Source organism: Agelaius phoeniceus, chromosome 21 (genome assembly GCF_051311805.1).
Source record: "Agelaius phoeniceus isolate bAgePho1 chromosome 21, bAgePho1.hap1, whole genome shotgun sequence".
Classification (NCBI taxonomy): domain Eukaryota; kingdom Metazoa; phylum Chordata; class Aves; order Passeriformes; family Icteridae; genus Agelaius; species Agelaius phoeniceus.
Window position 1 is genome coordinate 9450447 of NC_135285.1, and position 25873 is coordinate 9476319.

Genomic DNA, 25873 nt, shown 5'->3' on the forward strand with positions numbered 1-25873 from the left:
GGGGATTCGTCCTTCCCTGTGGGAACTGGGACTTTGGGACTCCAGACATGAAGGTGAAAGCTTTTTCTTAGTTCAGGGGAGGAATCTGGGAGCTGGATCCATGCAGTGCCAAAAGGGAGAAGGCTGATGTGCTGGGTTTGTGGGGCAAGGGTTTGGGGTGGAGGGCTGCGAGGGTGGCAGTGATGGAGCAGCTTTGGTGGCACCTGGGGCCACCCCACCACAGCTGCTGCTCAGGAAGGACTTGAGGGACAATTCCCAGCCCTGCTGTGTCCCCAGCACCACCAGGGTGATGATGCTGCTGCCACCCTTCTCACACAGGTACTGCACATCCTTTTCAATATTCTCCTCAGTTCTAATCCTGTTCCCCTCCCTTGCTCTGCTCCCCCCTGCACTCCTGGGGAGGGCACAGCTGCTTCCCTGCCCCACACCCCCTGCAAGCCCCCAGAGTGAGCCCACAGTGTCCCCAGAGTGGCGTCCCCCTGCTTGGGGTGGGCTGTGGCTGCTCTTGGGCAGGGAAGAGCCCGTGGGGACCCCGAGGGTGCTGGGGACGCTCCAGTGGGACAAGGAGGGACTGGCACCTGCAGAGCTGTGCTGAGATCACATTAACTGCTGGAGGAGAAAGAGGAGGGGTGGGGGGGAGAAAAAGCTGTTTAAGGAAGGAATGACTGTTTGGTCATGGCTTACAAGTTGGTACTTAGAAATTCCATGAATTTTAAAATAAAGAAATCGTGAGATTTGAACTTTCTTTTGAATACTCACAAACTGCAGTGCCTAATACCTTCCCTGGCCATTAAGGAGCTGTGCTGGGAAGCAGGGAGAGCTAAGTACTACACTGATAGAGCAGTTAAACACTGTAATGGAATTGTGTTTGGAGAGGCTGCAAAGCCAGGTAGAGAGCCCATACATAAACAAGGCCATTACCAGCCAGGGTAAGTGGTGATAGAATTTCATGAATATCCCCACAAAAAGCTTTGTATATTTATAACAACCTGCAGAGTCGTTTTGAACACAGTCAGGGGCCTTTCAGAGTGACTCTGGAGTTAAATTGTACAATAGATCTGTGTCCCTGCATGGGGGTAGCAGCTCCAGGCAAAGCTGGATGGGCAGAGGGATCCCTGACCCTGCCTGGGCACCTCCTGGGGTGCTCTGGGTCCTGAAGCAGGGCTGGCAATTTGGTGGGTACTGCCCACAAAGTCCTCCAGTTTCCAGCTTCAAACACCCTTTTCAGAAAGGTTTTTAAGACGATTTTCTGTTTGCAGGGCAAGGGAAGCAGATGGGCTCTGGTCCCCACCCAGGATGGAAAAGGGAGCAGGAGTGGCTGCTCCTCTGCTGGCCGACTGGAGAAGTCACCAAAGGGCAAGAGACAGAAGCTTCTACGTCTCAGGTAAAGGAGAAATAAATCTGGGAGCCATCAGACCCAAAAGATCAGGATGGGGCTCTGCAAGAGCTGCACAGAGCAGAATCAGAGCCCAGTGGGGAGCAGGGGCAGAGTTCAGATCCCAAACTGGGGCTGTGGGGCACAGACTGGTCCTGCTGCTCCCCAGGGCTGCTGCGCTGATGATCCCACAGCATTCCTGGGACAGCCTGTCCAACAGCAGCAGAACACACGTGTGCTGCCAGAGCCCCAAAACCTTCCCACCAGGAACCCACACACCTGCAGAACAGCAGAGCCAACTCCTGGGAGTACTTACCACTTTAATTTAAATAAATAGGTGCTTTAAACTTAGGGAAACTTGGCTCTGCAACTCTTGCAAAACCTAAACCCAAGTGATAGGCAGAGCTTGGGCACGAGCCGTAATAAAATGCTAATTGCGATTCATAAATTACGTCGGGATGCCTGGGAATGTTGAAGCTCCTGGATGAAGTGTAGCATTCAATTTATCCTGTGCCTGCTCTCGACAGTGCTGCCAGCCTCCTCCTTGTCCCCCTGTGTTGTTTTGTCATCTCTGTACTATCACCAATTCATCACAAAGGCAACTGAACTCGCCGGTGTCCACCCACCGGGTGACTTTGTCTTCGCTACTCTATGACTTCTAAATTAAATTGTCAAAACACATTACTGAGAAAAATATCGTGAAGGGGAAGTTCTTTACCCTTTTCTCCTGGCTGAAGAGAGAGCAGCTTTGATTTGGAGCAAACATGTCTGCTTCATTATCCCACCCGTTATCATATTTCTTCCCTCGGCGGCAGCGGGAGAGGAGTCGATACTCAAGTCTTGGATGACATGATGGAGCATCCCACAGGAGTTGTCTCCATAAATTCTGAGATTGCCCAGGAAAAGCTGGGGATGGGGGGGAAGGTGTGTAATTTTCACTCTCTTTTATTCCTCCCACTCTCAGACAATTTAGAAGAGATTACGGGGTGTGCTGGCGTGGATTCCCCCAGGCTGGATGTTCCCAGCACTGCCTGCCTTGGAATCGGCTCTTGGAGTCCTTGCAGGAGAAGAAACCAGCCCAGCAATGGGACTGGGGAGGGCACAGGTCCTGCTCCCACACCTCTGCTCCTTGGGTAGGGAGGGGCCTTAAAGCTGCTCCCATCCCACCCCTGCCATGGCAGGGACACCTCCCACAGTCCCAGGGAGCTCCGAACCCCATCCAGCCTGGCCTTGGGCACTGCCAGGGATTGCCAGGGCCTGCCCACCCTCACAGACGAGGATTCCCTCCTCAGATCCCGCCTAACCCTGCTCTCTGTCAGTCTGAATTCATTCCCCCTTGTCCTGGCATCCACCCCTGTGAAAAGTCTCTTTTTGTGCTCCTTGTCAGCTCCCTGGTGTTTTGTTTCCTGCAGGAATCAACACTGATCTTGAGCTGCTCCCTCGCTCTTTCCCTGCACTACAGGGGGTGTCTGAGGGCTGTGGGCTCTGTCCCCTCTCCCCTGGCTCTGCTGTCCCCCCAAAACTGGAGGAGAGTCAGGCCAAGGTTGGATCCTGCTGCTGGATGCAACCACAGAAAATAATTTCCCTGGGGAAGGGAAACAAGAGGAGCCTTTCCTCCAAGGGAAAGAGCTGTTGATTCCCCCTTTCCTCATTCCCACGTTGGTCTCTGGGCATAATGGATCAGCCATAAAAAGCAAGTAGCACAGTGTGCACTCATTCTTTGGCTTTGGACAATGCCAAGGTAATAGACACATATTGTTTATTTATTCTGCTGTAGAGCAAGGCAAGGAGGCAGTGCCCAGTGTTTAGATGGGGTATTTTTAAATGCTCCCATTCCCTGGGCCCTTGTGATGCATTAGCCATCAGTAGTCAAATTGCCTCATATTTGCAATTTTATGGGTTCATTTTATCAAGCACACTAGAGCTGCATTCAAAGCACAGAAATAAAGTATTCCACTTCTGTTAGGCAAGAGCTGCTTCAATGCAAGAGATGGCCAGAGAGCAGAAATCTCTTTTATTTTCCCCTGCCTCTGCTCCAGATTCATCTCCAGATATTGCTTCTCCTCTGCAGCAGCAGCTGCTGAGCCCCTGCAAGGCTGTGGAAGGTCCTGGGCACACCAAGAGCTCCAGACCTCTGGAATTCTCCTGCTGGGACATCCCTCCCTGCTCCCTGGCTGCTTTCAAACCACTCCCAGCAAAGCTTTACCCTGCTTGTCCCCAACTCCAGGGCTCTGAGTGGCACCTCCCGAGCCAGCCCCAGACTTCAGCTCCCTGCATGGGGCAGGGAAAGGTTGGAAGCAGCAAAACCACTGGGAATCAGCAGGAAAGAGAAGTTTCCAGGGTGGGTTTGGTGTCATGCTCAGCCCATCACAAGGACTTGGGGTCACCCAGGAGCTCCAGGGCTGTGGTTTTAGGGAAATTCATGGGATTATTCCCAGCGGGAGCTGCTGCTGGAGGAGTTTGCAGAGCAGGAATTTGCTCCCTCTCGTGGGCTCTGGGGCTGGGCACAGCAGAAAGGGCTGGGATTCCTTGGCAGGCTGGAAAACAGGATGGGAAATGTCCCCTTGGAGCTCTGGGAGCTTCTGCTCCAGCACAGAACAAGGACAAACACCAGGGACAGGCAGCCCTGGGCTGGGGCTCCCTGTAACAGCTTTTGGCAGCCCCAAATTAACCCTGCTCCTTCATGGGCTCCAGTTCTGGCTCTCCAGAGCTCTCAGCTCCTCCTTGCACAACACTTTATTGCCTTTATTGTCTCTGGGCCTGATTCCAGCAGGATTTATCTCTGTTCCAGCTGTTTAACCAACTCCACACATGGACAGTGCAGGGCTCGCTCTCGGGGATGAATAAACCACAGATTCCTTTTATTTTCAAACAAGAACAGCTCCATCTCATAAATCCATCAACCCCCAGTGCCCTTTTTTCATTTCAAGCCCCCCTTTAATGGTGTATTTAACACTAAAAAACCCCACAGAGTGTCAGGGGCAGGAAAGAGTGGGAAAATAAGTCAGAGTATATGTGGGTGCAGAGAGAGCATGGCCAGCCCCTTTCAGTGGGGTTTTTGTTGTTCTTGCCAGGCACACACAGATCCTGGGGCTGCTCTGCAGAATTCCCCATCCAACACAGCTGGGACAGATGTGGCATGTGAAAAATGCGCATTTTATGATTGGCCTTTTGTAAATATTAAAATGAATATTATATGTGTTGTGTTAGAAAGTGATGCTGTATTAATCCTCTTAAGTAGTGTGTTCAATATAGCTTTAGGTTATAAAAAATGTTAAAATAGAAACTATGCTATGTAGGATACTTTTTTTTTCTAGAGAAAGAACTGGCACTTCTAAAGAAAGTGAGATAGCAGCCACAGGACACCTGAATCTTTCAGAGAAAGAGAATTTATTGCTCCATTATCAGGAGAAATGAACTTCTTACCACCTTGAGGGCACTGTCAGGATTCAGAGGAAGAAGTTGACACTGACCAGACAGAATCCTGTGTTTGAATGGAATTTATTCATCATGTATGAGATGTATGAATATGCAACAGGTTATTGTTTTTAAGGGTTAATCCTCTGTTAACGTGGGTCCTTTTTCGGGCTTGTGCTGCCCAGAAAAGGTACCCAGACTGTCCATAACTCTTTGTTTCTATTGTCTCATATTGTCCTAACTAAAATTGTCCAAAATTTTTATTACTCTAATTATATTGCTATTTTTATAACCATTTTATTACCATTAAACTTTTAAAATTTTAAAAACAAGTGATTGGCGTTTTTCACATGGCACAAGTGGGACAGATGTGTTTTGGGGCTGTCAGACCCCCAAAATGCCTCCACCAGAAACCCACAGTCTCAACCCCCGCAGCTGCAAACCAGGAGAGCCATTTCTGGAGGGAATTTATGGATTTGATTTAAATAAATAGGTGGTTTAAATTCGTGAAAACTTCGCTGTCCAACGTTTGTAAACCCGAACCCCAGCGATCGGCGCAGCTCGGGCACGAGCCGTAGGAAACAACACGGTTTGGATGACACATTTAAAGTTTTAATAATGAAATATAAAAGGAAACCATTCCCGCTGGCCGGGCGCTGAGTCCCGCGGGCAGGCCGGGAGCGGGCTGGGCACCGGCGGCCCGCGGGCCCCCTCTAACGGCCCGCCGGGGAACGGCCGCTGCCCCGGCCGCTCCGTCCCCCCCCGCCCGGGACAGCAGCACCGCCCCGGTGCCTCCCGGTGTCCCCGTAGTGTCCCCGACCCCTCAGCCCTGCCCAGGCCGCCTAAAGAACGCCCGAGCCCCGCGGGACGGAACTACAACTCCCGGCATGCTCCGGGCAGCGCCGCAGTCCCAGCGCGCACCGGGACACGGGGAGAAACTGCGATCCCACAATGCATCGGGGCAACCCCACGTTAACTGCGGCGCTGCGGAGCCGTTGATAAACGGTCTTAAACGTCATTAAACGTCATTAAGTGTCATTAATAATTCATTGGAGGTTTATTAAAGGCTTATTAGAGATTGAAAACTCAACTGCCCGCCCAGGGGCGTGAAGGGGAGGGGGGTGTTTTACGCCTTCACTTCCGGACAAGCCCACCGCGGTAGAACCACATTTCCCAGCATGCCCCTGCCGTGCCCAGGATTTCCGTTTCCGTCCGCGGCGGGAGCGCCGCCGTGTCCCCGGAGGGACGGCGGGGCCCGGGCGGTGACACCGGCGGTGACAGCGGGCAGGGCCGCGCCGGGCACAGCCTCCGCCGCGCTCCCTGCGCCGCCCGGGCCGGGCCGCCGCTCCCCCGGGCCGGGCGGGGTCACCTTCATGGGCGGGCGGGAGCTGCCCGGGGCCTGCTGAGGCGGCGGCGGCGAAGCGGCGGCACCGGGAGCTGGAGCGATGTTCGTGCAGGAGGAGAAGATCTTTGCGGGGAAGGTGCTGAGGCTCCATGTGTGCACCATGGAGGGCGCCGAGTGGCTGGAGGAGGTGCCCGAGGACACCACGGTGGAGAAGCTCAAGGAGCGGTGCCTGAAGCACGTAAGGAGCGGGGACCGGGCTGGGCCACCGGGACCGGTTTGGGCCATCGGGAGTGCCCGGAACCCGGCGGGGCTGGGGCTGGGGCTGGAGATCATCGGGGACCGAGGGAACCGCCGGCATTAACAGTCCGGGGGAAAGGAAAACTGTCCCGTGAGGAAAACTGACTTCTCCAACGCCCTGTAAATGACTTTAAAAAGAGGGGGGGATCAGCTCGGGTGCACAGGTGGCTTTGTGTCCTCGCTGTGTCTGCTGTTCCCCCGAATTGCTGTAAAACTGTTCCACACGGAAATAAAACCCCCTTTTGGAGAGTTTTGTGTGTTGGTAAAGGAGGATTTGGGCAGAGATTGCTTGGGAATGTTTAGTTCCAGAGTTTGGGGTGTGTTTTGGAGCAGTGTCAGAGGTGCCCAGCTCCTGCCCGTGCTGTGGGAGCTGGACTCTGCCCTGGTTTGTTTCTGTGTCTGAACACAGAAGGAAGGTAGGAACTGAGGAGGAGAAATTGCCTGTTCTGTTAAAATCCGAGTACAGCCTCCCCTGGGCTGGCACTGGAGTAGCTGAGGTGTTTTGGGGGGAGATCAGAGCTCTCCTAACGCTCTCCCCATGCTTTAAACAACGAGATCTTGGTGGAGGTGGCCAGAGGGGCACTGTGGAAGGGAGAAGGTGCCCAAGGAGGGCGCAGGCAGTGGGAGCAGGGCAGGGCAGCACAGCCTGGTCACTCCCGGAGCCCCTGGGCTGAGAGGAGGCTCAGCCACAGCCGGGGCTGCTGTCCTGAGTGACAGCAGCAGCCTGGGGCTGGTGACCATGGCCAGGAGCTCAGCCTGGCCTGGCAGCTGCACCCCTGACCTGCAGCATGGCTTCCTGAGGGACTGCAGCCCCAGAGCTGGCAAAAGCTGCAGCCTCAGCCCCTCCCTCTGCCAGCTCAATTCACTAAATCTCCTTTAATGGTGAGGGGTTTGCCTTTAAAGGCTTGCAAAGGATTTTTTTTTTTTTTTTACATAAAACCTGTGCAATAGGAGATGCCTGTAATTTGTAACCGCTTAACTCCTGTTTGAAGGGTTAAAGGTTTTGTTTCCTGGGTGAAATAAAGGTGCCCAGGAGCCCTTCCAGTACCTGAAGGAAACAGGGAGAGAGGGATGGAGTTTTACAGGACAAGGAGAAATGGCTTCACACAGGTGAAGGCATTTCTCACAGAGACACAGAGCAGGTGTAGGCACAATTTGATAACTCAGGGTGATATTTGATTTCAATCTCTGCTGCTCTGTGCAAAAATCCATCCTGGGGTGGATTTCCATAGCCATCATGGATAATAAATAGTTTTTGGAGGGGGAAGATAGACCTGGAGAGATCATGGCTCCTGCTCATGGACTGAATCTTGGTAACACCTTGAGGTAATTTCTGCAGGCAGCTCTTCCAAGAGACTGATGATTGTGTTCCTGGATGTCTCTGAAATTTGAAATCTTTCAGGAAGCAGAGGGAGGTGTCTGTAACAGGTTGCAGCTGGGGAAGTGGCCACTTTTCCCTCCATAACCTTCAGATGCTGACTGATCTCTGAAGTGCCACTCTTGATGTCTTTATTTCCCCCAGATTTGGTGTTTTGGGCTCTTTTGTTAGACAAAGAAATAAACCTCTCCCACTGGTTTTTCTCCTTACCTATAATATTTGTTTAAACAGATGGTTTAAACCACCCAAGTTTAATAGGAGGGAGTGTCAGGGCTATTTTCAAATGTTTCTGTTATTAAAATCAAACAAAACAAAAAAAAAAAGGTTTTTCTGTATTTTAAAACAAACAAAGCCTTGTGGTTTACCAGGATTCCAAGCTTTGCAAGAGGTGTTTGGCATCACCAGGGATTAGGATTTCAGCAGTTGCTCAGGCACCTGTGACAAATGTTTGGAGCAGCCTGCTGGCAACTCCAAAATGAAAAAGCAAAGGTGAGAATGAGTAAAGGCACTGCTGGTCAGGTGTTTTTCCATTTCCAGGGCATTTGAAATGTGAAGATAAGCCAGGAGTTTCACTCAGCAGCCTCTTTGGTGTCTCCAGTGCCCTTATCTGCCCTGTTATTCTCTGCAGCTGTTACTAAAGTGGTTGGAAGAACAGGAAATAAGAATTGACGACCACAGAACTTTAATTTTTTTGCTTAAACTTTTACCTGGTTAGTTTTACGATTAATCACTGCCCACATTTATTATGTGATTGTCCCCACATATTTTTTTAATATGTGCTGGGGGAAATGGCAGGAGGTCTGTGTGTCCACCCCAAAACCAGCTGCCAGCTCCTCTTACCTCAGGATCTGAACCAGGAATGTTCTGAGCTGCTTTGCAGAGATGTTCCACTGATGTCCCCAGGCATCTGGGGCTCCTTATCAGCTCCATTCCAGGAGCTGCTCCCAGCTGTTAATGTGTTCTTTGGCCTGGGTTCAGCACTTCTTGGGTTGGAGGCTCCCTGAGAGGCTCCTGTTAGACAAAGCAGCACTCAGATGTTCTCACCTCAGTCTCAGGGAGGCATCAGAGCCACAGCCAGGTTCAGGTGAGGGGCTGGAATCCTGGAATCTGTGTTGGCAACAGAAATGTTTTGTTGGACAAACAGCAGGGAGCTGTTTCCACCAACTGCAGGCAGCAGGAAAGGTGGCAGTGGAGTGAAAAGGCTCCTTTGCAGGAGGCTGGTGATGAACAGCACCAGAATTAAGGATTTTCAGTGGGGTTTCTGTTGCACAAAAGGTGAACATTCTCTTCTGCAGACATGGTGGAAGTGGCTTGGTAGGAACATTTGGCAGTGGCATTAAAAGCTGTTTGCTGTGGGCAGAGCAGGCAAGGTCAGTATGGAGTGTCCTGGTTTGTGGTGAGAGCAGCAATTTCAGGTTGTTATTTCTAATCTTGCCTTTCTGGAATTGCAAGCACTTTGCTTTCTTTGCTTTGCACTCAAACAAATTGGAAGCCTCTAGATGCACTGATGGAATAATGTTCCTGAAATCTTTCACTGTGCATCTGGAGCCACTCTGGTGTGAGGAGGAGGCAGCTCAAGGCCTGTGTGAGCACTCTTTTTTTAGGATTTGAACTGATTTCCTGGTGAATTAATTGACATGCAATTTAGAATTGCAATAAGGGAACGGGCACAAAAAAAATTCCATTGTAATCTGGTTATTTATGGTTGGGAGGAAGAGCTGTGAATGGAACTTTAGTTCAGCCCTTTCAGCAGGAACCTAGGTTATGGCTCCAGCAGGCAAATCTCTTTATTTCAGCTTGAAACAAGGCACAGAAACTGTCCAGTTTAAGGTCAGAGAAACCAAAATCTCTGCTGGCAGTGCCTTGTTTACTCAGAGTAAATAATAATTACGAGGTGAGGCAGGGAATCTGTCCTGTTTGGACACTCCAAATGAGGACATGCATCATTCCAGCCTTCCCTCCTGTAAAACACTGCTGCTCCTGGTAGATTTGCATTTTTACTTTGTGAAACCAGTTTCTGAGGGACCTCAGTGATCAGAATTAATGTAGCAGTGGGTCCTGGAGCATCCTTGCTTTGCTCCAAATCTCCAGCACTTCCAGAGTTTAGTGTGAGAGAGATGTCCTGAGAAAGCACAAATCCTCCCACACAGGCACAAATCAAACTTCATTTTCTTTAATAAAATGCTTTATGTGCACTGACCTCTGGCTTAAACTCTTGAGAAGCCAGGAAATGATGCAGAGTTTGTATGTGGAGGATCCTGAGTGCCAAGTGCATGAGGAGCCTCATTTCTCTTTCTGATCTGCAGTGTTTGTTGTCTCCTGCAGTGTCTTCCTGGGAGCTTGGAGGATCCCAAAACTGTGACACATCACAAGCTGATCCATGCTACTTCTGAGAAGGTGCTGACAGACACAAAAACAGTGTTGGAGGAGAACATTCAGGACAGAGGTGAGATTGTCTGGCTTTGAATTTTACCAGTCTGGAAGGAGGAGCTTGGGTTTCATCTGGCACGTTCCAAACGTTTTTAAGATTTTTTTTCTCTCTGCTTTGACATAGGAAGCGAAATAAATGGAATTAATACAAAATTCATCTCCAGGAGCAGTTGAATTTGAGGGGTATCTTGCAGAGCTGCTCTCCCAGACTCTCTAACCTGTGGCAGTGCCCTTCTCTCTCTCTCTCTCTCACAGATGTGCTGCTGCTGGTCAAGAAGCGCGCGCCGATGCTGCTCCCCAAGATGTCAGATGTGGTTGCAGAGGAGAAAGTGAGTCTGGAACACTTTGGATTAACTGCTTTATTGATGGTGTGGGGCAGGGTTTCTGTGATGTACTCTCCTTGGAGAGGCACATGCTGCCAGTTGAATTCTACAGGAACCGCTTCCTATTTCTTCCAAACTTAGAGGAAGCTGATTTTGCATTTTTAGCTGTCATTCTGAGAACATTTGCCTTAAAATAAGACACACAGATACACTCTGTGAAAATGTTATAGATTTGATCTTTGAACAAATGTCTAATAACTAAAATACAGTTCAGCAAGTGCCTTAGTTTGTTAGAAAACCCAAAGAAATATGTTGGCTTGCTGTCAGGTTGCCTTCTGTCACCCTCTAACCAGCCTCTGGAGCTGGAATGTTGCCCTTGACTGTTTTATTTTGTTTTATTGGAGTTGTTCCTGAGGGTCAGGATGGTGTTGATGCACGTTGATGTATCACATAAACTCAGAGGCCTCCAAGTTCTCTGGGATCCATCACTGTCCCTCTTTGTGCTGGAATTTCCCTGCTTGTTTAGGTGTAAGGACTGAAAGTAGGGCAGCCCAACAGGCCCAGCTGAGCTCTGTAATTGCAGGATGACACTGGAGCTGTTAATCCATGGCACTACAAGTGACAGAGCACTGCTTGGTGTCTTGGGGAGGAATATGAAACTCTGTGCTGTGCCTAATGGGTTATGAAACCTGCTCCTGTTCCCTTCCCTGCAGAGGAAGCAGGAGCAGAAGGCTCCTGACAAGGATGCCATCCTCAAAGCCACTGCCAACCTGCCCGCCCGCAGCGTGGACCGCAGCGTGACCCACCACAACATGAGGGATGTGAGTACTGCATCTCTGAACTCACACACCCACAGCCCAACAGGCTGCTTTCTATTTATTTTATATAATTCTTTTTTTCTATAAGAGAAATTTAGATGTCTGTAATGTATATTAAACAGCTTAAGGTTTAGACACAGCTCATGGTAATAAAATACCGTCCGAAATTATGATTTAAAACGTTTTGTTTGTGCTTGGAAAAAGCCTTAGAGCATATTCAAGATCTGGAAAATGTGAAGTTATTTTGTTTCTTCAGTCTTAACTAATTCAGGGGTTTCCTGTGGTTTATTTCCCTTCCTTGACCGCTGCCCATGGGGTGTGGTGGAAATTAAAAGGAACTTTCTGCCCAGGAGCTTTTGCTTCCATGTAACACTTCACAGGAAGGTCCCAGACCTCCTGAGAGACTAAACAATGAAAATCAAGCCCTAATAAAGCAACTTAGTATACAGAGGGCCAGGCTGCTGCTGTGTTACTAACAATAGATACATTAAGATTCAACGATGGCTGGTAACTTCCTGTCTAAATGCTTTGACAGTTTCCTTTCTTGCAGTTCCAGACAGAGCTCCGGAAGATTTTAGTGTCTCTCATAGAAGTTGCACAGAAACTGCTAGCACTGAACCCAGATGCAGTTGAACTATTTAAGAAGGCAAATGGTATGAACATATCTTTATAGAGTTGTTGGTTCAATCCTGGGAGTTTGTTTTTGGAGCATAGCAATGGGCTCAGAGTGAAGTTCAGACACTGATGTGGCAGCAAAGCTGCTGAAAACTTTGTGGCAAAAGTTTCACCTTGTGGATAAAAATCATGGATATAAAATGTCACTTTGGGATGGGTGAGAAGTTCCATTTAAAATTATTAGTAGGGATGGTAAAGAAAAGTTGAAAATTCACAAGGATGTAGTAAAATGAGGAGAAATTGTGGCTGTTGATCAGGTTGGCAGGAAATGCCCATCCTTGAGATCTGCAATGGCCACATCCAACTTAATTTCTAGAGAAATGCTTAATAGATCTTCATATATTTAATTGTGTGGAAATCCCATGGTCATGTGAGAGTTAGTGGCCTTTTGTTTGAGATCTTGAACACATCTGGACAAAGTCTTTGTCCTGGAAGAATCAATCTGAGCTGGATCAAGCTGAGTGCAGCAAATTACATGATGAGGTGGCAAAGTGGGGGCAGAAACAAAAGAGGGGATGGGAGAGAGAATGGGGCTTGAACTTAACACATGCCTTTCCATTGACACAGGGGTTTATGTGAGGCTGGAATGAATGTGAGCTCTGTTCTGTTTGTGTGTGTGCAGCCATGCTGGATGAGGATGAGGAGGACAGGGTGGACGAGATCGCGCTGCGCCAGCTCACCGAGATGGGCTTCCCAGAGAGCAGAGCTGTCAAAGCCCTCAGGCTGAACCAGTGAGTGGCCAGCACTGCCTGGCACTTTAACCCAGATCTGCTTTAATGCATATTTGCATCTTTTTGGTCTCCTGATATGGGTCACCTCAGTGGGGGCTGGAGAAAGGCTGAACTCCAAGAAGTGCTGCCTCAGGCACGGTGCAGGTGGTGCAGGGAAGGGGGATCAGGGCTGGATGTGCTCTGCAAGGTCTGGGGGTCACAGGGCTGCCAGGCTGGCACTGTTTCCAAGAATCAAACTCACATTTTCTTCAGCTTTCAAAGTCAGATTTTACAGAGGAAAGGGCAGACTTAGCCCATACACACTGACCTTTCAGCTGTAGAAATATACTTTGTGCTGATCTTTAAAAAATTCCAAGAATATTGTGAGGTCCAGAGAGCAACTGCAGTAAAGTAGGGGGTTATGTAGTTCTTCTCATGCCCCAAGAACAGGCAGCTGTACTGCCTCACTCCTCAGAGGGGTTTGTTAGGCCATTCTTGAAAAATTTTGGTGATAGAGTCCACAACATATTCCAATCACACTTTTCCAGTATCTCAGGAAGACTTTCTCCCCTGCTGTTCTGCAGCTTTCGTGTTGTAACAGAAAAGCCAATAGGCAAAGGCTTTCCCTTCCTTCCATGAATATGCAATAATAATTCCTTTGTGTCAAATGGAATCACACATTCCTTGCACTATTGTTATCTTGGCTCTTTCTTTTCTGCCTCTTGGGGAGAGGTGTTTGGGAGCTCTGAGGCTCCCTTAGCTGGAGCAGTGACACTGCACAGCCAGTGATGGTGTCACCCCATGGTGTTCTGAGGAACAGAGCCCTTGGCCCCTGAAATGTGGCTGCAGGGCAGATTTGGAACGTGCTTTGTTGGCAGTTCTGTCCACAGCTGCAAGCAGACAGTGCTTCTTTGGGAAACTCAGCAGATGCTGCAGAGGGTGAGGTGACCCCCTCAGAAATGCCGTTCAGAATCTGGGTTGCAGGTCCAAGCTGCACTTGGAGCCTCTCTTTTCCCAGATTCAGCCTGTGGATACTCAGAGAACTGAGGTGTTTTGTTTGCTCCAAAACTTTCTTAATGAGTTTTCAGGTGCTAATTAATCTGCAGGTGCATCCAGCATGGTAATAAAGAGCGCGCATGGAGCGAGGCTGTCACATCCTCAGCGCTGTTCCCGTGTGTTTTGCAGCATGTCCGTGACCCAGGCCATGGAGTGGTTGATAGAACACGCTGATGACCCTTCTGTGGATGCTCCTCTGCCAGGTTCTGTTCCTGCAGAAGCCCCAGCTGAAGGTGCTGCCTCCTCTGCTGAGGCAGCTGCGGGGCCCAGCTCGGAGGAGGGCGGGGAGGAGGCCAAGGATGAGCTGACTGAAATCTTCAAGAAGATCCGCAGGAAAAGAGAATTTCGTCCAGACCCACGGGTGGGTGCTGCTCCTCCCCTGTGGGGCTTGTGGGACTGGGAGGGGAGCTCATGGGCACCATAAAATCCAAATGTTTCGTTCATAAATGAAATGGGCCCTCTGGGTAGATGGGTGTTGTGCTGGCTTGGCAGTGTTCCAGTGAGGTGTTCAGGGAGTGTTTAAATTTAGGGATTTTACCTCAGGAATGCATCACTGTCTGGGATAGCAGGATCCACGTGAAAGGCACTGTTATTCTGCGCCTGGAAACTCTCTGAGGGGACTGACATGAGCTCCAGACCCCTGGCATTGCTGTTTTCACTGCAGCCTGGGAAGGAAGGGTGGCAGGACAGGAGTCCATCCTTTGGCTGTAGAAAAGGCTGGATATAGAAAACCCTGGGGTGGTGCAAAGTGTCCTGCTCCTGGCAGAGAGTTGGAGCTGGATGATCTCTAAGGTCCCTTCCAACCCAAACCATTCCATGATTCTGTGGAAAGGACAGAAGGACATTATTGTTTTAGGGAACAAGGCAAAGTGCCACCAGCAGGTTGAAGTCTTGCAGCAAGGACAGAAGTTGCCCTTTGTTCAGAGCACAGCATTACCTGCAGTGGGAATGTGTTGTTCTCCCACTGGGAGCACACCAGGAGGGGCCCTGTGACATCTGGCACCTTGGGTTTACAACTGGCTGCTCTGAGATTTGGGTTAAGAGCTGCAGATGGGTTTGATAGCCTGGGTGCAATTTCTAAATAATGAAACATTCTGGTGCCATTATCTGGATATGTCTGAATACATCACACTCACCAGCAGTGTAGTAAATCTGGGAAGTGAAAATAAATGGGGTGAATAGAACCACAAATGCACATCAAGGCTGATCTGTCACTGAGATGTGAACAAGAGCTTTGTGACAGGAGAGGAGCTCCAAAATGAGGGGTTTTTCCTCATTTTCCTTCTCTTTTCTACCCCAGGTACACTTGCTCTTTGCCTTGCATTCAGCTTCCAGTGTTGAGGGTAGGAACTACCATCAGTCCTAAGATTTTTTTCTTCTTCCATAGTAATGACACTTTTGATATAGAATATTTGAAAACTTTGTTAATAAAATTACTGAGTGCTCTGCATGTGGAAATAATGAGGGGGTTTTACCTCACATAAAGCTGTGCACAGAAGGTGAAGGGAAATGATTGCTCTCATTTGTGATCTAAATGTAAGATTTATTAAGCTGTGGGGTTCTGCTCTAGGCTGTCATTGCCCTGATGGAGATGGGATTTGATGAAAAGGAAGTGGTGGATGCACTCAGAGTGAACAACAACCAGCAAAATGCAGCTGTAAGTACAACATCCTTCCTGCTCCAAGGGTCTGTCCCACTGATGCTTCTCTGCCTTGCCTGAGTCATGTTTTGATCTGTCAGACAGTGAACTCCTACTGAAGATTCAGGAGCACAAATTCTGTGCCTCCTCGAAGTTGGATACACAACTGGAATGACTGCAAAGGGTCTGGACACCTCTGAGAGCTCAGGGTCTGTGAGGCTGAGGCTGGGCTGTCACAAAAGCCTTTGAGAAACTCCCTCACCACAGTGTGAGATTGTGCTGTCCTAGGAAGGAGGAGATACTCCCAAGAATGACTGGTTTAGGACAGGAATCAATGATCCAGGATGGATTCAAGCCATATAATGTGTAAATTACCCTTTAGCAGCAATGCTTCCACAGTTTCTGCAATCAGAAAACAGGAAGTTTTTCCAAGATTAATTAGTTCCCTGCTGTATATTAAGGATAATTTTGTGGACACAGCTGATAGCCAGGGAAGCCTCTCTTCAGTATCCAGTGCTGGCTGCTGTTGGAGAGAGGATATTGGGTTGGGTGGCACAAATGAATGTGTGAAAAGAAATGTAGAGCTCAGGCTTTATCTGGGAGATGGAAAAGCATTTTTAAAATGCCACGTTGGCAAAACTTTGGAGTAGAGCCACTTTGGTTCTAATGAAATCTGATGTGCCTGCTGATTTCTTTCAGTGTGAGTGGCTGCTGGGAGACAGAAAACCTTCTCCAGAGGACTTAGATAAGGGCATTGACACCAACAGCCCTCTCTTCCAAGCCATCTTAGAAAACCCAGTGGTACAATTAGGGCTCACCAACCCTAAAACTCTACTAGGTAAGTCCTGTGTAGGTTCCTGCTGGGTTTGCCAGGAATTCCAAGCAGAGATGATGGTGACAGCTCTCTTGGGGGACAGGGCAGCTCTGAGCCTGTTCCTGCCTTGCAGCAGCTCTGCTGCTGGTTTGCTTCATGCTGCAGCTCAGCTGAGCCCAGAGCAGGCCTGGGGGCTGTCCCAGGAATGGTTGTAATTCCCCAGGATGACACTTGCTGAACTCACAACTTGAATAGCTGCTGGCTGCAGTGCTTTGTGGATTTAGGAGACCTTTTGTGTGCTCCCTTTGGCCATGAGGGGAAAAGTCAGGAATGTCTGTCTAGAACTCTGACTATCTCACAGAAAAAGCAAGGCTGTCTCCAGCTGTGCAGCCCCTGTGTGTGAGGCCTGATCACTGAGACAGAGGGGAACTTGTGGAAAAAGATCTAAACAAGAAGGATGAGCTAAGGCTTTGCCTATCAAAATGGAGATCAAATGGGAAAAGGCCCTTCCCTTTGCTTGAGTCTGAGCTCTGTGGCAAAGTCTGTGTGCTCAGGGTCAGAAAGGCTGTGGGCACAGTGTGTGCCCAGCTGAGGAGACTGACAGAGCCCCAAATCCCTCAGGAATTGTTCTTTTTGACAACACAGAACAAACATTGAAGGACTAACAGTTGCAATCCCTTTTTCTTGGCAGCCTTTGAGGATATGCTTGAAAACCCCTTGAACAGCACTCAGTGGATGAACGATCCCGAGACGGGGCCGGTGATGTTACAGATCTCCCGAATCTTCCAGACACTGAACCGCACGTAGAGGGAGCTGCCAGTGCACTGTGCCACTTCCCCCTGGCCTCACTCCCCCTCCACCTCCACGGGAGGCTGCCTGGATGGTTGGGAAGGGGTGGAGGGAAGGGAGGGAAGGGGGAAATCCTGGCTGGAGGGGTCTCTCACACAAGAGAGTTCGTAGTTACGGCCAACAGGAGTGAGTTGCCTTGTGGATTTTAGTGTTAGTGGAAGAGCTTTGAGGATTTGTTCATGTTTTCAGGTATTAGGTTTAAAATAAAGTATATATATTAAAAAAAAAAATAGGAAAAAGGTTTTGTGCAAACATTTAAGAATCTGATTGTTGGAAGGAAATATTGCTCGTTCAAAAGGCCTGTGACAGTTGTCTGGCCAGTTTTGCTAGGATCTGGCTGGTGTTTACAAAAGGTCACTGACCACTAGCATAGGATATTAATCATCTCCATACAGTATTAATTTATAGCTCTTATCAAATTGCAAAACTGCTTTTTAAAAAATAAAAAATTGATTCTTAGGAAATGTTTTTTAAAAGCCCAAATCTTGGGAGAGCAAGCACATTTCTATCCAAGCTTGTTTATCTGGCATTCTAATTTAAGCAGAATCATTCAGAGATGGAATTCTAATAAATAGCATTACTTTTTCCTATTTATTTGCTGCATTAGTGTTGTTGCAGTCCCACTGGGGTTGTACTTGCAGGGGGTTCTCTGTCAGGTACCATAGAGGTGCAGGATCTCTTTCACCACAGAATTCACCACATCAAGACTTGGATTCCCAAGTGGCTGCAAGTCCTAAGCTCACACTCTGCCATATCCCATTGCAAGGAGGGATATGTTCACACAGTGTTGGTTTTTTTCCCATTTTTATGTGCACAGTTTTGGCAAGGGGCTTGTGGGGGTTTTATTCTGTTTACAAACAAAAAGCAGCTGAATTGCATGGGGAGGTTGCTGGGGTTCTGTAAAGCAGCAGAACCACATAGGTTTTTATCTTGTTTAAGGTATTTAAAGCACGCTTGAAATTGCTGTCTTTGAGTTAGAAGTGGGTTTTTCTTTATACTTATTCTTACCATGGTCATCCCAAGAATGTCAGGCTGGGTCTTTCCTATTTTGCCAGAAGAGTGACTTGAGATTTCAGAGAGGAATTCTGAGCTATTAAGAGCAGAACTCAGTGTGAATATCCAGTTGGTGTTTGTGATTGGGCTCTGCAGGTGTTCCATTTTTAGCAGTCTGCTAAAAAAAGGAGGTTTATTTTTCAACTTAGTGCAACATGATTGACATCTGTCATCATCCCCGCCATGCCTTGTGCTTCACAGCCCTGCAGGAAAGGCAGAAGAGGCAAATTTTGCAGAGAAAGCAGGTGGAGACCCTGTGCTTAAACAGCACAAAGGTGTCCTGCCAGACAGGGAGATCCTGAGCAAGTCACCTCTGGGCTGTGGGAGGGATTTAGGTGCAGTTGGGGTTTTTTAAACAAAAATGCAGCAAGATGCAACCTGAAACCCTGCAACAAGTTTTGGCCTGAACTTGGCATCTGCTCTGTGCTCTTATGCAGCTGAGGCACTGAAGTTGCCAATTTCTCATAATTAATATGAAGAAGGGTGGGGAAATCAAAACAGCCTGAGATTTTATCTTGTCTTACTATCCCAGGATTCTTTTATTTTTTTTAATTTTGTAATTTCGTATTAAGCTTTACAGTTGATGACTGCTGAAATATTTACTTCTACATTTGGAAATTCCAAGCTTTATAGAGATGTTTCTTCTGTTCAAATTGGACAGTAAAACCATTTTTGTGGGCTCTTGCTAAGAATAGACTGACATGACATGAAATTATAACCTTGTCCTGTAACTGAAGCCAGGAGCCTGATCCTGCACCCCAGTGAGCTCAGCACAGCTACTCATGAGTAGCTGTGACTGAATATTGTGGTCTTATGAAAGGTTTTGATCATTTAATCCTATTTTTTTGCTTACTCCTGAAGCTTTTTGCCTGTAATAATACCAGAAGATTTTTTACTTGAAGCTCTTAATGTTAGAAGGAAATGTTCCTCTCTACGGTCAGGATTGTGGTTAATATTCCTTTTAATGAGTGCTTTTAGAAGGCAAAGTTGGGGAAAACTACCCTGTAGTTTGGTGGGAGGTTTTTTGGCTTCTGAATGGATAAGGAGAGGTTCAGAATGAGCAAACAGATCCTTTGGGGCAGTTGTGGCTCTTGAAGAATGTAAAGGCTTGGGAAATGCTGGGTTTGATGTCAGGAGTCCATGGTTGGACTGCAGAGCTCAGAGGGATGCAGGAGCTCAGAGATGCCTCCCTTGGAATGGCAGCACCCCTCAGTGCCACTGAGCTGTTACAAAGGCTGGGGAACAGCACCAGGAAAACAGATTATCCTTATTGATAGGAGGTGAGGATGCCCAGGTTCAGCAGCAGCAGTTGAGAGACCCCAGGGATAAAGGAATTCTGCATTTTAGGGTGCTGGGAGGCTTGAGAAGATGTGGTTATTTCTGGATTTTGTTATTGCAGAGCTCAACACTTGCACAGCTGAGGTGTTGTTTGGGATGGCTTTAACAGAGCCCTGCTTGGCTTGTGAGAACTGAAGGTTGCAGTGGGCAAAAGCTGAAGGAGACCAGAATTTAGGAGCTGTGGTGTTTGCAGCAAGGCCCAGGAGTTGATTTAAAGCCAGCAAAAACTCCCCTGATGAGGTTGAAGGAATTGATCCAGACATCAGAGGTGCTGGGCCTCCAGCTCGTGGCTGCTTCTTGGCAGCCCCTGTCACAGACCTGACCCAAAGCTTGGCCCCCTTCCTTCTCTCCTGGAACCAAACTTCCATTTCAGAGATTGGTTTTCATATCCAAGCATCTCTTTAGTGGTTCTTGAGATCCTTTTCAGTTAGGACTGTTACAGTTACTTTTTTGAGGCGTTCACACCAAAACAAGCATCGCACCAAACGAATGTACAGCGACACTGTCAGCAAACACTGCCTGGGGAAGGGGCACAGGTTCCTGTGAGCTCTGCTCCAGTGGCAGTTTTCCCAAAGGCTTGTGCAAAGGATAGCCAGTGTTTCATCCAAAGGAACCATCCTGGTTTTTTACTTTTAATATTAATCCCATTTTTATTAACCAACAGAACAGTGGCGCTTCCAGCTGGTATTTCCATCCAGCTGAGAGTGCTGGAGCTTTGGGGCTGGAGATCCTGCCTGGATCCCCCTCTCTGGGCCAGCTGCTCCTTGGAAGGATTTGTGCTGGCTGTGGCAGGGCACTGGGGGCAGTCCCCACCTCCCTGCACGGGGTGTTACATGCACGTGAGTGTTCTCGTGGTGGTTCTCGCCTCCATCCCCACATCCAGTGTAGCAAAAGGGTTTTTTTAAGGACCTCTTGCCCTAGATTTGAAGATCTTCACTGCAGATCCTGTTTGCAGCATGTGAACTTCAGTAAATGTAAATGCATTAAATTCTTACTGAATTTGGGTATAGTTTTCTATCGAGCTCTGGGGAGAGGGAGGAAATTGGATCACGTTTGAAATGAAGCCCCACAAACCCAAATGTCCCTGTTGCAGCAGGTAACAGAGGCCTGTAGAGATTTTTAATTTGCATATTTTTATCATGGCTTAATGAACTGTACACGAATGTGATTTGCTACCCAGCACTTCCCACGAGGCAGCACCAGTAAAATTACATTGCAAGGTACTGACTTCACATTTTCTCATTTCACCTGTGTATACAGCAATTAGGTACTGCATAGGATCACTTTGATCTGGCTCTGATGCCGGTGTGTGGCATGCACAGCTCTTCCTAAGGTGTAACCTTACTTTTCTGAAGCTTAAACTAGGGCAGACATCCCTGAGCCTGTGGAATTCGGGATTCATCCTGGCCACGCTCGCGTGGGTCGCCGACCTCTCCCTGAGCAGGAAAACCAGCAGCATTTGCTCCCTGCAGAAATCCTCCCGGCCAAAAGCAAGGAATGCTGCTAATTTGTGATCATTTTAAGCAGTTGCTGTTCTGAAATATATTCCTGCAAGTCAGGGAGGTGTTGGCAAGGCCAGACCTGTTCAGCCTGGAATTGTTTTGTGTGGAGATGTGGAACCCGCGGCCGGGGCTGGAATGAATGCTGAGGCTTCAAACCTGCTCACACATAACCCCAGACACCCATGTTGTGTGTGCTGTACATTTATAATATATCTTCAAAATAAAGTTTTTTGATTTATTACAAGGTGTTTGGAACCATCATTTGCAGGAGCAGCAAAGGTTTGTGGATCCACGTTGTTCAATGGTCCTTGTTCCTGCAGGTTGCTGGAATTGTCTCTCAGAAAGTGGGGTATGAGAGCTGCTCATACAGAGTTTGTGCAGGAAATCCTGGTTCAGCAGCTGGTTTTGCACCTGGAAGGTATTTCTCTGTTTTTCAGGAAAAGCTGCACTTGGGGAGATTGACTGTAAGGGCTTTGTGAAACACGACCTGGTGATCCCCTGGGATGTTCTGATGCCACTGAAGATGGATTTATCTTGGCAGCTGTTGAATGACAAATTGAAATCTTTTCTTTCCCAACAAGGGAACCCTCATTAAGGAGAACAGCTCCAGCAAGCAGCAGCTGGTGGGATGCAGCAACTTGCACGTGCCGGAACCAAAATTCCCATCTGGCAGTCGTGGTGCCAGCGCTGCTGTGGGAGATGGGGAAGCACTTCCAAGCCTTGGCCCTCTCCGTGGGTGCCTTGGAGGTAACTGATGGGGGTGTCAATGTGTGAGCTTCTTTCTGTAAAGGAGAGAGAATCTGTAGAGTTCATTTGGGCTTTTTTAATTAACTAGCATTTTCTTCCATGTTCAGGGCAAGGAACCTGCCAGCAGCCTGTTTATTTAGCAGCTACAGCAACTGCTGAGGAGTTCAGAGTGATTTTCATTCTGTCCCATGAGAGATGGAGGATTAGAGTGTGAGACATCAAAATGCTGCTTGCTCAGGTCACGTTGGTAAATGTGGTGGTGTTCAATGCAGGTGTTTGTGGTGTCAGGCCCTAACTCAGGTTTGCTGTAATGCACAGCACAGCAGCAGGACAATTCAAAGGTTTGGCTCTCCACTAATTTACAATTAAAACAAAACAAAAAATTACCTTAAAGCAGCTTGGGGATGTATCATTAGATAATGACACTTGTGAACCCAAACTGGTCCAGCAGGTCTGGGCAGAAATCCACACCTTCAAAATGAAGAGGTGCTGCTGTGTGAGTGCCAGGAGGGGCTGGAATTGGCGTGTGTTTGGCAGCTCCCGGAGCGCCCTCGGCGCAGGGACGTGTCCCGGGCTGCTCCAGCAGGGAAGAGCAGCAGCTCCAGCCCGGGAGCCGCCTCCAGCAGGGCCCAAATCCATCTCAGAGGGCGGGGAAGGGAAGCACAGGGTGCACTGGGCTGTGGAGGAGCAGCTTGGTGTTGGCAAGGTGAGCCACTGCTGACAGCACAGCGGTGTGGCAAGAGTGGTTCCCAGCGCTCCGTGGGTGCTGTGCCGCTGCCATCCCAGGGTTGGGCTGGAGCAGAATTAAGGAAGAAATTACTTTCTCTTGTTATTCAAAAGCTTTCACTTCAACTGTAGGACTTGTGAGCTGGATGTGGGTCCTGGAAAATGGCTGGAAGGAGGGCAGGGCTGCAGTGTACGTTTGTGAGCTCAGTCTGGGTGCCAGTGAGTGTGACCTGAGCTGGGACACAGCCCAAGCCCTGCAGATCCTGTGTCACCAGGAATCTGGGCACTGCTGGGGCTGAGGGAGGGACTCCAGTAACTCGAGCTGTGCTGGACCAGACCACGCTGGACTGAAATAAACCTGGAGAGGTGACCAGCTCTGTGATCACACCAGGGCTGTGATTCAGATGCCTGGCAGAGGAGATGGTGCCCATTTAAAAAGGCTGAGTTCAGATGCCAGGGGCTCCAGCAGCACATCCAGCTGTGGGCTGCAGGTGGGATGCAAACCCCATGTGGTGGGGTCCCTGCACCAGCCCTGCACCCTGGGGTGCAGCACTGCAGCTTCTGTCATAAAGTGCTGTAAAGCGCGACTGTCGCTAAATTGCTGTTAAAAATTGGCGTGGTGGGACTGGGACAGAGCCAGAGGGACAGATGAAATCCTGCTCCCCCATACTGCCCTTGGAGCTCAGTTCTGTTCACAAAGCCCCAGGTTAAGAAAACAATTGAGAAATTACTTACTTTGGCTTCCCCTGGCACCAGGAGTGGGTGAAGGTCTCTCCTCAGAGGGGATGCATTGGACCCCTCACGTTCAGGCCCGTTTCTCCTGCACATCCTCCCTCTGGAACACTGCCCTGCAGTGCCCAGAACTTGTGTCCGGCATGGTGGGAGCTGCAAAGGGACCTGGCTTGGAAACCAGTCAGGAGCAGGCAGGAATGTTTGCTGGGCACACACACAGGGGGCTCAGCACCAGCACAAACCAATGCTGCACATACAGAGGTTTTTCAGAGGGATCTGGCAGCACATTTTCTCAGAGCTGGGCCGTGCGGGGTTTCCTCACGTGCCATCTGGTAGCCACAGCCAGGAGCACGGATGCCTCCATCCCCTCCACTCATAGGCTCTGCTAGACTGAGCCTGATGAGACAGAGGAAGTATTTTTAGTGGGATGAGAGTCCTGCACGAGGCTCTGTGCTGAGCAAGAGCAGGCAGTGATGCAGCAGCTCCATCATCTCCAAAAAATAAACTTTTATCAACCCTCCATGGGAGCAGCCCCCAAGGCATCACAGCCCCAGGCAACATCCCCCACCAGACCCCTCCTGGGGGCTCCTGGGCATCCCTTATTCCATGAGGCTGGAATCAGGGAACCCAACACTTGGGGCTTTTATTTTTAGCCCAGCAAACTATAAATACAGCCCACGGTAACCCACGGGAATCTGAGCGACTGCTGGGCCCGGGAAGTGACAGCACCAGGGAAGCCGAGGCTGCCAGAGCTGCAGCAGCAGGGCTCCAACAGGCAGGGCTCTGCCCTACTCCAGACACCTGGCCTGGATGGAAACACCTCCACCACTCATGGATTGGGCTGCACCAGGCATGGGGCTGCTGCAGGGGGGACAGGGGGCTGGCAGGAGGAGTGGGTGCTGCTTGTGGCTGACAGGAAAGGGGAGAGGAGGGATAGGGAAGGTTCACAGGAGGATTTCGACTTTCTTCTTTGCAAATCTGGCCTCTGACTTCATCCCAGTCTGTTAGCTGAAAATTATCAAAATATTTTTGTGAGTTTTCTAATTTTGGGATTAATGCTGGGGAATTTTCAGGGTTTAATGTCTCATTTTGGGTCGAGAAATCTGTCCCAAACACTGGGGGGACCCTGTAGCTGTTTGGGAACAGTTCTTTTTCGAAATTCTTTTGTGTTGGGATCAAAGGGTTGGCATTTGCAGGGGCAAAATAATTCTCTGTCTGTCCTGTATTTATTAAAGCAGCTGTCATATTCCGCCCTCCCCGTGAAAAACGCCAATCACTTGTTTTTAAAATTTTAAAAGTTTAATAGTAATACAACGGTTATAAAAACAGTAATACAATTACAGTAATAATAATTTGGACAATTTGAATTAGGACAATATGAGACAATAGAGCCAAAGAGTTATGGACGCCCGGATACCTTTTTGTGGCCAGCACGAGCCCGAAAAAGGACCCACGTTAACAGAGGGTTAACCATTAAAAACAATAACCGTTAAAAACAATACCGCGGAAGGATACAAGGCTGCAGTTTTCGCCCGCTGTGGTGCCGTGAACGGACCCGGTGGCGGTGGAAGCGGCGTGCCAGGGCAGAGGGATGGCGGCCGTGGCCGCGCAGCGGCTCGGGACCGGGACCGGGACCGGGCTGCAATAAAGCAGCGGCGGCCGCGGCGGGGGCGGCGGCGGCCGCGGCGGGGGCGGCGGGGGCGGCGGGGGCGGCGGCGGCGGGGGCGGCGGGGGCGGCGGCGGGGGCGGCGGCGGGGGCGGCGGGGGCGGCGGCCGCGGCGGGGGCGGCGGCGGGGGCGGCGGCGGCCGCGGCGGGGGTGGCGGCGGGGGGCGGCGGCGGCCGCGGCGGGGGCGGCGGCGGCGGCGGGGGGCGGCGGCGGCGGCGGCGGGGGCGGCGGGGGCGGCGGCGGGGGCGGCGGGGGCGGCGGCGGGGGCGGCGGCGGCGGCGGCGGCCGCGGCGGGGGCGGCGGCCGCGGCGGGGGCGGCGGCGGCGGCGGGGGCGGCGGCGGGGGCGGCGGGGGCGGCGGGGGCGGCGGCCGCGGCGGGGGCGGCGGCGGCGGCGGGGGCGGCGGCGGGGGCGGCGGGGGCGGCGGCGGCCGCGGCGGGGGCGGCGGCGGCGGCGGGGGCGGCGGCGGCGGCGGGGGGGCGGCGGCGGCGGCGGGGGCGGCGGCGGCCGCGGCCGCGGCCGCGCCGTGCAAATAGAACTGCGCATGCGTGCGGCTGATCCCGGAAGCGGCGCTGTGGTTGGATGAGCCGGCGCGGAGTGATATCGCTGGTGCGGGAGGGGGGGGAGGGGGGGGGGCCGTCTCTAGGGCAGCCGTAACGGCGGCGGGCGGGCCGGGGGGGGTGCGGGAGGCGGCGGGAACGGGAGACGGGGCTGCGGCCGCGGCAGGGAACGATACGGGACGGCCGCGGTTGCAGGAGGCGGCGGAGCCGCGCCATCCAGCAGCTCTGAAGCGGGGGGCCGCGCTGGGGAAGGCGCGGCTCGGCCGGCCATGCAGCGGCAGCGGCAGGAGCGGCAAAGCGGCCACGGGCGGCGGCGGGGCGGCCTCGTCAGTGGGAGATGATCCCGGGGTGGCGGGAGGGGGGAAGAGCGGCGGGGAGGCGGCGGGAGGACCGCGGCGCGCAGCCGCTGGGAGCTGGGGTGGC

The 25873-nt window shown here is 50.5% G+C and overlaps 1 protein-coding gene and 1 long non-coding RNA gene across 3 annotated transcripts in view; one reads left to right on the top strand and one right to left on the bottom strand.

Moving 5' to 3' along the window:
• Positions 1-5978: 5978 nt before the first annotated feature.
• Positions 5979-25873, top strand: part of UBAC1 (UBA domain containing 1) — a 31296-nt gene continuing 11401 nt past the window's right edge. Inside the window, exons 1-10 of one of the 2 annotated variants that reach the window (XM_054646138.2) lie at positions 5979-6375; positions 10138-10258; positions 10498-10571; positions 11279-11386; positions 11919-12036; positions 12681-12789; positions 13954-14185; positions 15395-15481; positions 16163-16301; positions 16969-21766. In XM_054646138.2, the coding sequence (XP_054502113.2) occupies positions 6238-6375; positions 10138-10258; positions 10498-10571; positions 11279-11386; positions 11919-12036; positions 12681-12789; positions 13954-14185; positions 15395-15481; positions 16163-16301; positions 16969-17084 (1242 nt within the window). In that variant the 5' untranslated portion in view covers positions 5979-6237 and the 3' untranslated portion in view covers positions 17085-21766. The remainder of the gene's footprint in view (positions 6376-10137; positions 10259-10497; positions 10572-11278; positions 11387-11918; positions 12037-12680; positions 12790-13953; positions 14186-15394; positions 15482-16162; positions 16302-16968; positions 21767-25873) is intronic. The other variant, XM_054646139.2, reaches the window with a different exon arrangement.
• On the bottom strand, positions 21710-24925 carry LOC143695587 (uncharacterized). Its single transcript, XR_013184963.1, has 3 exons — positions 24740-24925; positions 22154-22559; positions 21710-21801 (listed from the first exon to the last, which is right to left on the bottom strand). It is a non-coding gene; the product is annotated as an uncharacterized LOC143695587 (long non-coding RNA).